This window comes from Toxorhynchites rutilus, chromosome 1, assembly GCF_029784135.1.
Source record: "Toxorhynchites rutilus septentrionalis strain SRP chromosome 1, ASM2978413v1, whole genome shotgun sequence".
NCBI classification, from domain to species: domain Eukaryota; kingdom Metazoa; phylum Arthropoda; class Insecta; order Diptera; family Culicidae; genus Toxorhynchites; species Toxorhynchites rutilus.
The window spans coordinates 115,156,063-115,168,958 of record NC_073744.1 but is presented as its reverse complement, the minus strand read 5'-3'; the positions used below and the strand labels follow the sequence as shown (position 1 = coordinate 115,168,958).

Genomic DNA, 12,896 nt, shown 5'->3' with positions numbered 1-12,896 from the left:
TATATTGAAGTTACTTTCACTATATATATAGGAAGGAGTGAAATATTAATTTCCCATTTCAAGATAGATAGTAACAAGTCGCTACATTTTTCTGTTTGTACAGGGGAACATTCCTCCAGCACTATTTTATTCCAATGAGAATTGTGTATTATTTTTATTCAACTATCATTCCACATTCAAGTTGTAACTGAAAAAAAATTGGAGAAGTAGTTGAAACTAAATCGACACATTCGAACCGGGTATTGAGAACAACGCAACGAAACTCAAAATGCACAAATTAGAAACGTCGATTGTGCCATACTGTGAGTGGTGTGAATAATGGATCAGCGGTGCGATTCTCTAGAACCAGGATTAAAACAATAGTAGGAAAAAAATTGTCACAAAAGTAGGAAATTGAAGATCGGATTCGATATTCTCTTTATCGACAAACAGTCAGGAGAGCCAGGAGGATTTCAGAACAGAAATTCAGAGGCTCGGTGCGCAATCATGGGCTAAAGAGAATAACTAGGAATCCGCCAACTTCGTTGTCTCCAATAATAAACTAATACTAACCACACCCGGCAGAACCATGCCTGATCACAAAATTGATCCACTTCATTACATAAGATAAATAGAAGTGGGAATGGTGGCTCTTATAAAAAAAAGGAAGTGAGTGTAGAAAACGTCGCAATGTGCAACCAAGAGCATAAGAAAGCTTGACATAAGGTGATCGAAGAGTTTGCAATGCGTTATGGTAAATGGTGTAAAGTTTAGAGAGTGACGATGAAATCTAACAATCACTTGATGAGAATGTCCTGACGCAAATAATAAGAAACAGATGACAAAGTTCCTCCAGAAACATTAGGTCCATCTAAGATGAAGATAAAAGTTAATTGTTTTGACAGCAACTAATCATCAATAGAAATGTGACGCAAGGTGAACGCGATAAGTGCATACAAAAAATTGAGAGGCATCGGAATTCGTCAAGATAGCCCATATCTTGTGACGCATATGACAAATACCATAGGCAAACACTGTCGAAACATCATCACACGCAATGCACCGAGTTCCCCGCAGCTCAAGGGATAGAAACCGATACGCAACAGTTAATTTTGAAGGCTCGCCGAACTAGTCTTTGCTCTTCCCGATGGCATGAACTGCTCAAACGCTTTCTGATTCAAATTAAAATTTTACTGCCAGAAAGTTTCATAAAACATTAGAGGCTGAAAATATCCATTTCCAACAAATCGATAGAATGTATTGACGCTTTGTGCTTCAAAAGTTATGGAGCGAATGGTCAACTGACAATTGAATGCCGGACATCAGTCCACAAGACCGAAATTCTTGTTAATTCAAGACATCGCAATCCGAAAAAGACATTGCTGTATCAGAAGGGTAACGAGGAAACCTACCGTCATGCATTGCTTGGCCGATGCTCTGAAATGTGGGAACTTGACATACCGAGTTTAATATTTGCAGAGTTAATGCAAAACCATTTAACAGAGTGGGAGCAGTGACTTCGGAACAAAGATCTCTTCTATAGAAAATAAACCGGAACCGGCACAAAAAAAAACAAGAGAACAACTCCCAAAACCAGAGCCAACCCTTAGGATGAAATCCTAAATAATAAAATAAATACGTATAAGTTTACTTGATGAAGTGGTTTGTGACGTTAGATCTAACCGAGGGCTTTTGGTAAAATTTCCGTTCGCATCGCTAATATTTATTCATTGGAAAAAATTCCTCAAATTCGCTTTTATTTATGATACAAAAATGACACGAAAGATATTTCATTATATAGGTACGCTAGGGAACATAATGCAATTTCATGTAAAATGGAAGGAGAAGGCAAAGGAAAAGAATGAATAGAACAAAAGAACGAGATAACCCAGAACATGATGACGACGAGTGTCTCTCTCCATTTATGAAATAAAAGAGGTAATACGGATTCTATAAACTATCGTGCTATCGCAATTCTGCAAGCCAAGTTATATCCCAGACTAGTCTTCATCTGTAATAGATAGATCCATTCTCAAATCTATAGACAGCAAGAGATACTGAATCGGTGGTAACAACTCAGGGGGAAATTCGACACCACTAAATCAAGTAAATTTATCATCTCGTAATGAGAAGTTTATGGCACAAAGAATCGATCTAGAGCGATCAACGGATTCGTTCAGAGACCTCTGTCATTCAGTACAATACTAGAAAGAAAACATTGTTCGTAGAATTTGATTATTCTGAATTGGGAAAAAGCTGTATTTACTGGACTGGACTGATATCCCATCAGTTTTTCTTTTGCTCTTTTGCTATTGAAGTCTTCAAGCCGAGAAAGCATTTTTTCGTCGAGATCGATCCGTTTTCCGACCGTAATTTCAATTCGTTCTGGATCGTATTGACAGCCCTCAACTTTTTGGCGCTGGAGCATCGCAGGACACATGCTCCACTTCGTAAAGGGCTACCTGAGCTTCCGTCCGAGTAATGGCTATGAATAATCGAGGGAATTTGCTGATGAAACGAGAATCCTCCCAGTATCCATTCTAGATCATTGATTCATTGAGACATTGATCAAGTTTTTCGTACAAAGTTGAGCTCTCACTCTTTTTATACACATGCGCTCTGGCGAATGAGCACGCTCCGAAACACAGATGTTTTGTTGTCGCTTCACATGCGCTTCACATGTGAGAAGCCCTTTTGGTAATTTTGATGTTTGGTAATTTTGCGCTCTCCTGTTTAATTTTGGAACGCTTCGTACCAAGAGAGAATAGGTCTTTGTTATGAACGCGCGCTGATGAAAATTAAACTCAAGTGCAGCGCAGCATATGTTTTTTGAAGACTGGTGCTTGTGATACACTGAGAAGATCTCTTCGTGATTCGGCAGGTTCTGCAGTCATGCCACGAATGCCTGGTGTCATTCGATTCCCCTACTGTACTACAAAACGGCTAACTCTTCGAAATATGTTTGTCAGCCAATCTGCAGACTGCCTATTTGGCTCAGAAATGTGTTAATGGATCCAAGATTCATCCATTGTCACAAAACGTCGAAACAAGTCCACAAATGTCATGAAACTTCACACATAAGCTAGTGACGGATGAACCTCCGAAGTTAATCTTGTTTATTTTTTAGTGGCGCCATCTGTTGACAAATCCCGGGACCATCTGTTGACAAATCCCGGGACTTTTCAACCCATGTAGCACGACACAATCGATTGAGACTAACAATGACATATTATGCACAACTATGGTTTCTCAGATAAATTTTGTTGGATGAATCGTGTGATCGTGACGAATGACACGATCTTTAGAAAGTCCGTCCAGCTTTTTTGCTCCTGGCTTTCCAACTCGTCGAAAACTAAGCACATGAGAGAAAAGTCTCCAGAGATCCTCCCACCACGGTACAAGATTGACGGAGATGGGATCAAAATGATCGATGAGTTCGTGTACTCAGGCGCACATTGACCATGACTCCAGCAGAGAAATTCGAAGACGCGTTATAGCAGGAAATTATGCTTACTTTGGACTTCAGAAACGTACAGATGGAATGAATCACGCCGTCGCACAAGGCCAATCATCTTCAAAAGACTGATAAGACCAATACGCCGATTACGACCGATTGCAATCAGACCCAGTAGAACCTTTATATTAGCATTATCTATGTTAATGCTTTTGTCATGATGCTTTTAAGCATCATATGGTAAGGCTGAATATACATTGTAACCAAACATTGGGTTACAATGCAAAATTTGGTGGAAGGGCCGACCATCGGTTTGGACCTTAACAATTTTGTAACAACAAATGTAAAATATTTGTTAGTGCTGTTATGTCATAGGAGAAACCAACAGTCCATGTCCAGAATTTGTTTTTGACCTCTCTGTAGTTTCGCATATGACAATTAAAAGTTTCCAGAGATATGTAAGAAGTCGGTTGAATTGAAGTATATAGTGTAGGATACAACAACTATCTTCATTTAAAAGACTGGTCATTTGAACTTTATTGTTGTGTTCAGGCACGAAACATTCAAAAAACAGAAATTCCAGTGTTTCATAACTAGAGAACCAGATGGAAAAACTCTCACTCCTTTACCAAATCAACGTCAATTTCACATTAATTACAATAAGTTTCTAATTTATAGGTCATCCTTAGTTCTCAATCAGTTAAAAAAAACTCATTCGGGGTAGTTTTGACCAAGCTGCGTCATGTTGTAGTGTGTATCTGGTTCTACGCAGAGGACACTGCTCGTTTAAGCTCTTCAAATGACACATACTGCTTGAAAACTGCATCTACTATTCGTACGATCACTCCTCATAAGTTCTTGATAGGGTTTTGATCTGGTAAACAAGTTGACCAGTCCAGAATGTGAAGCCCCTATTCATTAAACCATGGCATGACTTTCCGGATTTTGTGAATTGATGCCAAATTACCCAATTATCTCATTGTTTTTAATGCAAAAACAGCAGTAAATGATTCTGAAGTACTTCTTGCACTTCTGACTGTTCATTCGTGTTGATGGTAAGCTACCTAAACCAGACCTTTTTAAGAGAATACTACCCAAACCATAAAAATCTCATCTCCAAAGCTGCGAGTTCAAAAACTGATGTGGAAGCTAATGCCATGAGTTTGACTATTTCAGGAGAACTTCTTTGATAAAAAGAAATCCAACTTGAATAGAATTTCGTCATACTTCATACTTACGGAACGTGTCATGTAATTTTTCAATTCCAAACTTTGCAGGCGGCAGTCTGATGGTTTGAGGAAAATATTTTCTAAACGACCTGGTTCAGATAACTTTTCGTCAACACCAATGTACAGTCAGAAGTGCAAAGAAGAAGTTTACTGCTGTTTTTGCATAAAAAACAAGGAGATAATTGGGTAATTTGGCATCAATTCATAAAATTCGGAAAGTCATGCCATGGTTTAATGAATAGGGGCTTCATATTCTGGACTGGTCAGGTTGTTTACCAGATCAAAACTCTATCAAGAACTTATGAGGAGTGATCGCACGAATAGTAGATGCAACTTACAAGCAGTATAAGTGATTTGAAGAGCTTAAACGAGCAGTATCCTCTGCGTAGAACACGATACACACTACAACATGGCGCAGCTTGGTCAAAACCACACCAAATGAGTTATTTGAGCTGATTGAGAACTAAAGATGACCTATAAATAATAAATTTATTGTAATTCATGTGAAATTGACGTTAATTTTGTAAAGGAGTGAGAGTTTTTCCATCTGGTTCTATAGTTATGAAACACTGAAATTTCTGTTTTTTTTAATGTTTCGTGCCTGAACATAACAATAAAGCTCTAAGTGCCAGTCTTTTAAATGAAGATAGTTATTATATCCTACACTATATACTTAAATTTAAACGACTTCTTACATATCTCTGAAAACTCAGAAAAATTGAGTGGTTCCATAGTTGTGAACCGCAGTGTATAGTCCGCCATTTCATGTCCACCATTTTGTTGTGTTCCGCATCGCGAATAATTAATTTGAAGTTTTCCCTGAGATCCCTCATCAAACGACCCAAGCTGCGTTGGTAAGAACCAGCTAAACAAAGTAATAACTATCAAAATATAGAGCTACCGACATTTGTGGAAGATAGCTAACACTCTATGCGCATATAACGCTTTCATCAATTCTGATTTTCATTAGTGTTTATATGTATTAACAATGTTTATATCAGGCTAACAAGCATGGATAATGCTGGTAAGCTGGCTGACATTCGGAGATCAGGGTTGCCACAATAAAATCTGTGTTTTTGGCCTGAAAAAAAATCTTTTCATCTTAGTATTTTCTCAGAAAATCTGTATTGATATCTGTATTGAGTTTAAACTCACACAACTAGTAAATGCAAATCGATATTTCTTAATGAAAATCAATCACATATAATCAAGACGAATTTAGGTTTATTGAGAAGCCCCAAGTCTCTAGCGTTCAAATTATTCAATTTTTTATGTTTGTTAACAATTTTCTTCAAAGAGAAATTATGATGATGGTTTGTCCACCTCTGATCATGGTTTATCAGGAAAACGATCATGGTTTGTCCGGTTTTAGAAATCACAATTTTTGAATGAAAAAATTCGAATTTTCGAGTATATGTTGCATTTCTAATTGCTTAAGTTTACTGTCATCATATTGATCCGTTCATAATTTAGGCTTTCTTTAAAATATTGCTTTTTTTTGGGCATTTTAAAGATGAACATCACTCAACACAGAAACTTTAAACTTTATTTCTAATTTTTATTTTTGTTATTTTATTTTCTCGTTGAAAAAAAACTTGAAAACCACATACTTTTTATGATGTTCATAGTGTAAGGGGGGACAATTCTCTAGGGGCCTAAACATACAGGATTTGCGTGATTTTTTTAATGTTCTAATTAAAGTTGGTGTTGGGACATTTTGGTGATTGGTTAACGTATATTCGAAAATGTATTTTTTTTATTTTTTGGATTCCAATATAGTGATTATTATGATGTTGGCAGTTGGGCGCGTGGATGCTTTCTCTAAATGTGATGGTACGTTTTTTTAGAATCTAGTAGACCAAAATTGGCATGTAAAAATAATAAAATGAATTATAAAAATTGTTAAGGAGTCATTTTTTTATATTTCAAATTTTTAATTTTTTCTGACTTTTAAAAAGTGACTTTTGTCGAAAAAAACAGCCGATTTTTTATTCGAATGACCGCCTTATTTTGAAGTTTCTAAAACCGCAACAATTCAGAAAATTCATTTTCATATTTTTGTAATCCAAATTCAGCCAAATCGGTCAACTGCCAACAGCATAATAATCACTTTCTTGGCATCTGTTGGAAGAATAGTCGCGAACGCCACACACTCAACTTTGATTCCAAGATCCGATAAAAAATAGCAAAAATCCGTTGTTTTACGACCTTTAATCGGGTATGTTTTGATTTGAATAAGTATATTTATTCGAACTTTTGTCGTTCAGTCATTTGTGGATTCACCAGCTGGTCTGATGGATAGCTTCTGTTTCTACAATTTCAACACCAACTGACATGGAGTCACAACAGCTCCTTCAAATGCTGTTCAAATTTTCCAAAGCAAGCTTTTGCTACCTTATATTTGATGTATTTTATGGACAGTGCGCAAGTGTTCTGGTTTCCGAATAAAGCTCGATCTCCGTTCAGCCATTGTTCAAAATTATTGTGAATCCATAAATCTATGAACCCATGTATAAATAAAATAGGTAATATGGGGAAAATATTATTAACATCAAGCCATAACTACAATTAAAAAGTTGTTTTATGAAATCTGTATGTTCTGTATGAAACCCAAAAAATCTGTACTCTGTAACTATAGGATCTTGGTTCGAAAAAGTCTGAAAAATCTGTAGAAATACAGATTATTCTATAGATATGGTAACCCTGTTAGGGATACGAAATTCCGTCCACGCCCCTACACCTAATCTAGCGTTGGCAGAAAACATTTTATCTTCGGCAAAAAAAATGCTTTTTCGTGTGCGGAAGGGTCCAATGTTTCAAAAGCTTTAAAATGTTTGTATGTATGGGAGCAGACATCTCTCTGTTTTTTCTGTTTTCTTCTTCTTTGAAATTGTACCAAAAAAAAATCATACTATGTCAACGGGGATCGAATCAAGGCCGAATCAAGATGGAATGTAAGGCTGTTTTATGTGCGATTCACATAGAACGTTACGGAAAAGAACGTCCACGTTCCGTCACCGTCTCCACCAATTCACACATGCAGTCTACGCTTGCAGCAGCACCGTCACGTCAAATGTCAAACAAATGATTTATTCAATGTTATTTATGGTATCGCCACCTACAACAGCCACCATCTTTTGGATCAGCATACCTAGAATCAGTTCTAAATTTGGAAAAACATAAATGAAAATCATTAAACCCCGTAGTCCCAACACTTATTCAACAAAAATAATAATATGTACACTATTTTTCTCAGCTAGTCGCGAATGATTTTGACTCCGAAATTTAGAACTGAAAGATATGTTGGAATGAAAAATACAACCAAAATCAAAAGCCGAGACACAAGGCCCAGACAAAAACCCAACAAACCGTCCCCCTCCGTCAATTATTCTTTTCTACAAATCCCGCTGGTTGCTTTCATTGAACGTATGCTGACGGGTCGTTACGTTGCCTGTGTATGTGAATGTTTTCATAAGAATTGCATGGCAGAATAACTGACGTAACGTAACGTGACGGGACGTGAACGTGACGTGGATGTTGTATGTGAATCGCACTTTACACGACCACGCTATCCACATACCTACTGGTGCTGTTGCATAAATGCGTGATAACACCTCATTGTAAAATGAAACTGGAAAGTGTTTTTAAGAGTAAAAAGAGAGTTTAAACGTAAATCTATATCTTTCTCGGTCTGGGCCGTGGCAAACTCTATAAAAAGCTTCAATACATGCTTATCTGCAATGTGTCTCCTGTTTCGCTCGCTCATATTGATCTTATATTGCTATAGCACATATATAATACAAATGATATACCAGTATAAGGCAGTAGCGTTATTTTTAGGCTGATTAAGGTTCTCTATATGGATTCGAGTATTGATCGAGATACGGAAAAAAGAGTAATAACCAGAAATGATCGATGTTTAAATCGAACTGTTTGTGAATTTTGTATTTGGAATAAATGCATTTTTGAACTAAAAAAATCGGATCAAATCAACATGTCCTCAAAATATAATCAATTTTTTAGACAGAATCAGCAAAAGAAAATTATGTAGAGCTAGCATAACCTAAATCATCAGTTTTTCATTGTATATTGATAACATATGTTAAAACATACCTAAAGTAACTCCCGAAACCATCATATACATCCGTCTAACATGTGAAATACTGTATCAAATACTACTCAATTCCCAAAAGACATGATTGTTACACCAGCATGGTGATAATAAATCATGATACACGTTACCACCCCATCTGACTTATCAAAATACAAACAAACCGGCGACTGCAACGCACGACTCCAGAAGCTGTATTGGATGGATGAACAAACTGCGGCAAAAATGTTTATCGTCTTTCCGCAGCTCACAACTCGAATAAAATTCCAGACAGACTCAAACATAATGTATTCATAAATGATCAAGAAATTTGCAAATTGAGAGTGTCCACAGAAGGCAACGTACGTATCGAAAATAATACTGCGTCACACGACGATATTGACGAGTTTCCGTTTTGTAGCTTGAACATTGTGGACGAACTCATTCGCGAACTCAAATGAACTTTGTGGATTTTCCATAATGAAAATCAATAAACTCAGTACACATGCTGACCGGGCAGCCTTGATGACCTACACTGTTCGCGAATGACACAGTTCCCACGTCGGGGATTGGAAACAAAAAGTTGCTAACAACTACAATGCAGCCTTATGTCCATCCTGCAGCCGGTTCAAGCTTCTACAAAAGGCTAGCGGGCTTCATAATGATGCGCATTTGTTCTCATGAACACAGCCAAAAATGTGCACCATGTGAGAGAAAGAGAAATCGCCAAAAAAAACTGCGAGGCATTATGAAATGCATCGCCGCCACTTTGTTTCTGCCAAAGGACCGGTAAATTTCCATCAGTGTATGGACATTCACTGCTTGCACACGCATCATCATTTTCCGCCGCTCACTTTGTTTTCCATACTTTCAATCATAAATTGTCGATCAAGGTTGTGGCAAAACGGTTGGAATAACGCGCCAAGCCTTCGAGAGAGCTCGCGCGCGTTTTGATCATAGCGAAACTGGATGTAAACACAGGTGCATAACACTCGACAGTGTTTGTGTGTGTAAAACCCATTTCTCACCCAAGCTGCTCAAATTGGAAGTTGAACGTAAGTGGTTTTATTTGTTGAGTACAAGAACGCGATTTTTCGATGAATCAAATAATGGTAGTAATTGCGAACCTGTCACAAAGCTTTATTTTGATATTTCTCTATGTTTGAATTTTCACTATGATGTTTGTTTTCAATTTACCTACTAGCCATAATGACATTATGAGAACTATAACTATGATTACGCTTTGGTCAGTTCTTTTATGCTATCTCATGCATGAAACATCAAAGCAGGAACTGTATCTTCAAACGTGGAGAGTGAACAGTCTTCATGAGAGATATGCAACACGGCTTACACTATCAATTACAAACTTGCACAGCAAGCTACTCACTTGCAAATTGGATTCCAAACATGAAGAAGAATCCGACAAATACCGCCAGGTATTGCCACAGCCCGGAGCGATCCTTGGAGAGCACTTCGAAGAATATAACGTACAGTAGGGTACCGGACGCGAGCCCTTGTAGCACGACCGATATAACCTCCATGTCATCCGCATTGGAGCCGTTGCTCAGGAAAATTCCAATTCCAATACCCAGCGGACTGACGACCGAATAAATGAAGATATATCCGATGGCAAGCCAGAACGATGTGCGTGCGACAATCAGCTCCACCCCAACGCAGAAGGCTATGACAAATTTATGTGCCGCCACAGCACCGAACATGTACCACACGGTGGCAGTGGTTCCCTCTAGGCCCACCGCGAGACCCTCGAACAGTTCATGCACCGACAGAGCTAGCACAATGAGCAAACCACGGATAGAGGAAACTATCTTTCCATCGGCCTCAACTTGCGGGATGTGATGATGAACATGATGGTCGTGGGGATGTTGAGAGCTGACAACTACTGCGTCGTTTGCAACCACCGGAATTCCCCGCTTTTGATTCTCTAAATCATTCGAGATTAAATCTGCAGTCGAGATGCTTCCGCTGCGAGCTTCGCTATTTTTCTTTCGCATTATGATGCTTTCTCTCGCGTGTGTTCCTCGGATAATAGCGCCACCGGCAGCATCCAGCTCATTCAGTTTAGCCTCCTTCATTTTGCGTTCATGTCTATGCAAATAAACATGCACCAACTCTTCCACCAGATAGATGATGAAAAACCCGGCACACATCAGAAATTCTCCCAGGCTAAAATTCATCTTAGGCATAAGTCCCGCTGCCGTCAGCTCATGAATGGTCTCGTTAATCTCCGGTAGCAGATGCTGGAATGTGGTGCACAACAGTGCACCTCCCCCGAAAGACAACAGCACCGACACAACCAAACCTGTTTTTGCATCGGACGCATTATCGGACCATTTAAACCATTGTGCCAATTTAAATGGTGCGGTTCCACAGATCATGCTCACGCCGAACAGAACCACCATCGTGGTTGCTTTGGCCACAATAATCGAATCATTTTCGTCATCCTCCTGTTGATCTTGATCGCGTTCATGGTCATGACCATCTGCCCTTGCAATCCTGAGCAGATTTTCGAATGTACTGTTCATCTCCATCTCGAACCACTTCCTGGTGAACGCCTCACGATGAATCAATCAACCTCAGGATGCTGTGTCGTGACAAGACTGGTCGTAAACACCTAGCGGCCCACACTTCCGATCACAACAAGTTTAATATACTTTGCGGCCCTTTGAAACCAATAAAAAACAGCAACACGCGCCAATCGAAAAGAATCTCCTCTGGCAACCGTACTCAACAGGACCGAGTGTAAACATCAACTAGCCAGAATAACTACAAACTTAAGCGTCTTATGGCCAGCCAGGTAAAGAGTACGGAGAATTATTTCATCGACTATGTTTGCTCTCCTGTTTCTCCGAGACGTCCGCTTAAGATAAGTAGTTGTTGATGACGGTCTGATGACTGCACGAGGCTCTCGGCATCGGTGTTAGTGTGATGCCAACGGCCCAACCGTTGTCTTCTACTACTAGCTGCCACTCGATGAAGTTGTGAATGCCCGGGGTGAGAATTGTCCCCCGTTGGCGGTGCCGTTTTTATTATTTCTCTATCCGAGCAGAAAGTGGTTTTGCTGCCGCCAAAATGTGAATAATTTCCGCCTCCCCGTTTGTAAACGGTTTTATATTATAACCCCCTAAACTAAAGTGTCTCAGCTGCAGATGAAGATCTGAGTGCTGCACAGACGGTTATCGGAGTACGTGAACCGATTATCTGTGGTTTGCCATACGACATGTAGCGCGAACCGGGGCGATGCATCTAGTTTTATAGCTCAGTGGGGAAGGTCAAGATCGCTTGCGCTACCTTTCAACACGGATAAATAATGGGTTTAATTTGTTAACGATCAACCGCGAGCGAGGTAGCAGGAGTATCATTCAACGCTGAACGGGTATTTGGATGTGGAAAGTTGCAAATCCACTTGAGCTAACCGAGATTTGATCGTTATTTTGCTTTGCGAGATCATTCACGATTGTATCATTAATAACAAAAGGGTGACATAATACAGTGGAAATAATGAAATGGAGTCTGTAAACACACCGTTTAATTTGTCAAATGTAGAGGCGAATGAGCTGAAAAGTTTGAAGCCTCTATAATTTAACACGTTCGTTGTCAGACGTGATAATCAAGGAAAAATTGGGAATGGTGTGTACCTTGAGTACGCCGTTTTGAACGGAACAGTACCGTTTTTTCGATTATAAATTTTCAATAAATTGTGTCCGACTAAACATAATGGAAGAAAAGCAGTTGTCAAAAATTAACTGAACATTCAAAATAGCTCTACTTGTCAGCATAAGTGAGAGACATGAGTACCAACATAATGCTACAAAAAATCTAGAATCGAATATACATAGCCCGCGTCTTCGACTAGTCGTACAGACTGTAATTTGCTTATACCTATGATAGACTTAACATTCTTTGGGTTATGGGCTTCGTTTTAACATCATTTACAGGTATCGATGCAGCCTATAATTTATAATATCAAGCTTTTTCAAAAAAGTGCCAATCAAGACCAACGATAAAATGTTTACATTAGCAAATTTCGTAGAAAACAAGCAAGATTAATTTTTCAGTTTTTGTAGTTTTTTCAACAATTTTGTTTGTTGTTTCCATGTTATGTGCTAGAAACGGTAAGAATCTA

General features: G+C 38.7%; 1 protein-coding gene across 1 annotated transcript in view; it reads right to left on the bottom strand.

Annotated features, from left to right (window-relative positions):
- Positions 1-11,579, bottom strand: part of LOC129766168 (zinc transporter ZIP1) — a 42,829-nt gene extending 31,250 nt beyond the window's left edge. The window contains exon 1 of the mRNA XM_055766639.1: positions 10,140-11,579. Within this exon, the coding sequence (XP_055622614.1) occupies positions 10,140-11,301 (1,162 nt within the window). The 5' untranslated portion in view covers positions 11,302-11,579. The remainder of the gene's footprint in view (positions 1-10,139) is intronic.
- Positions 11,580-12,896: the final 1,317 nt, after the last annotated feature.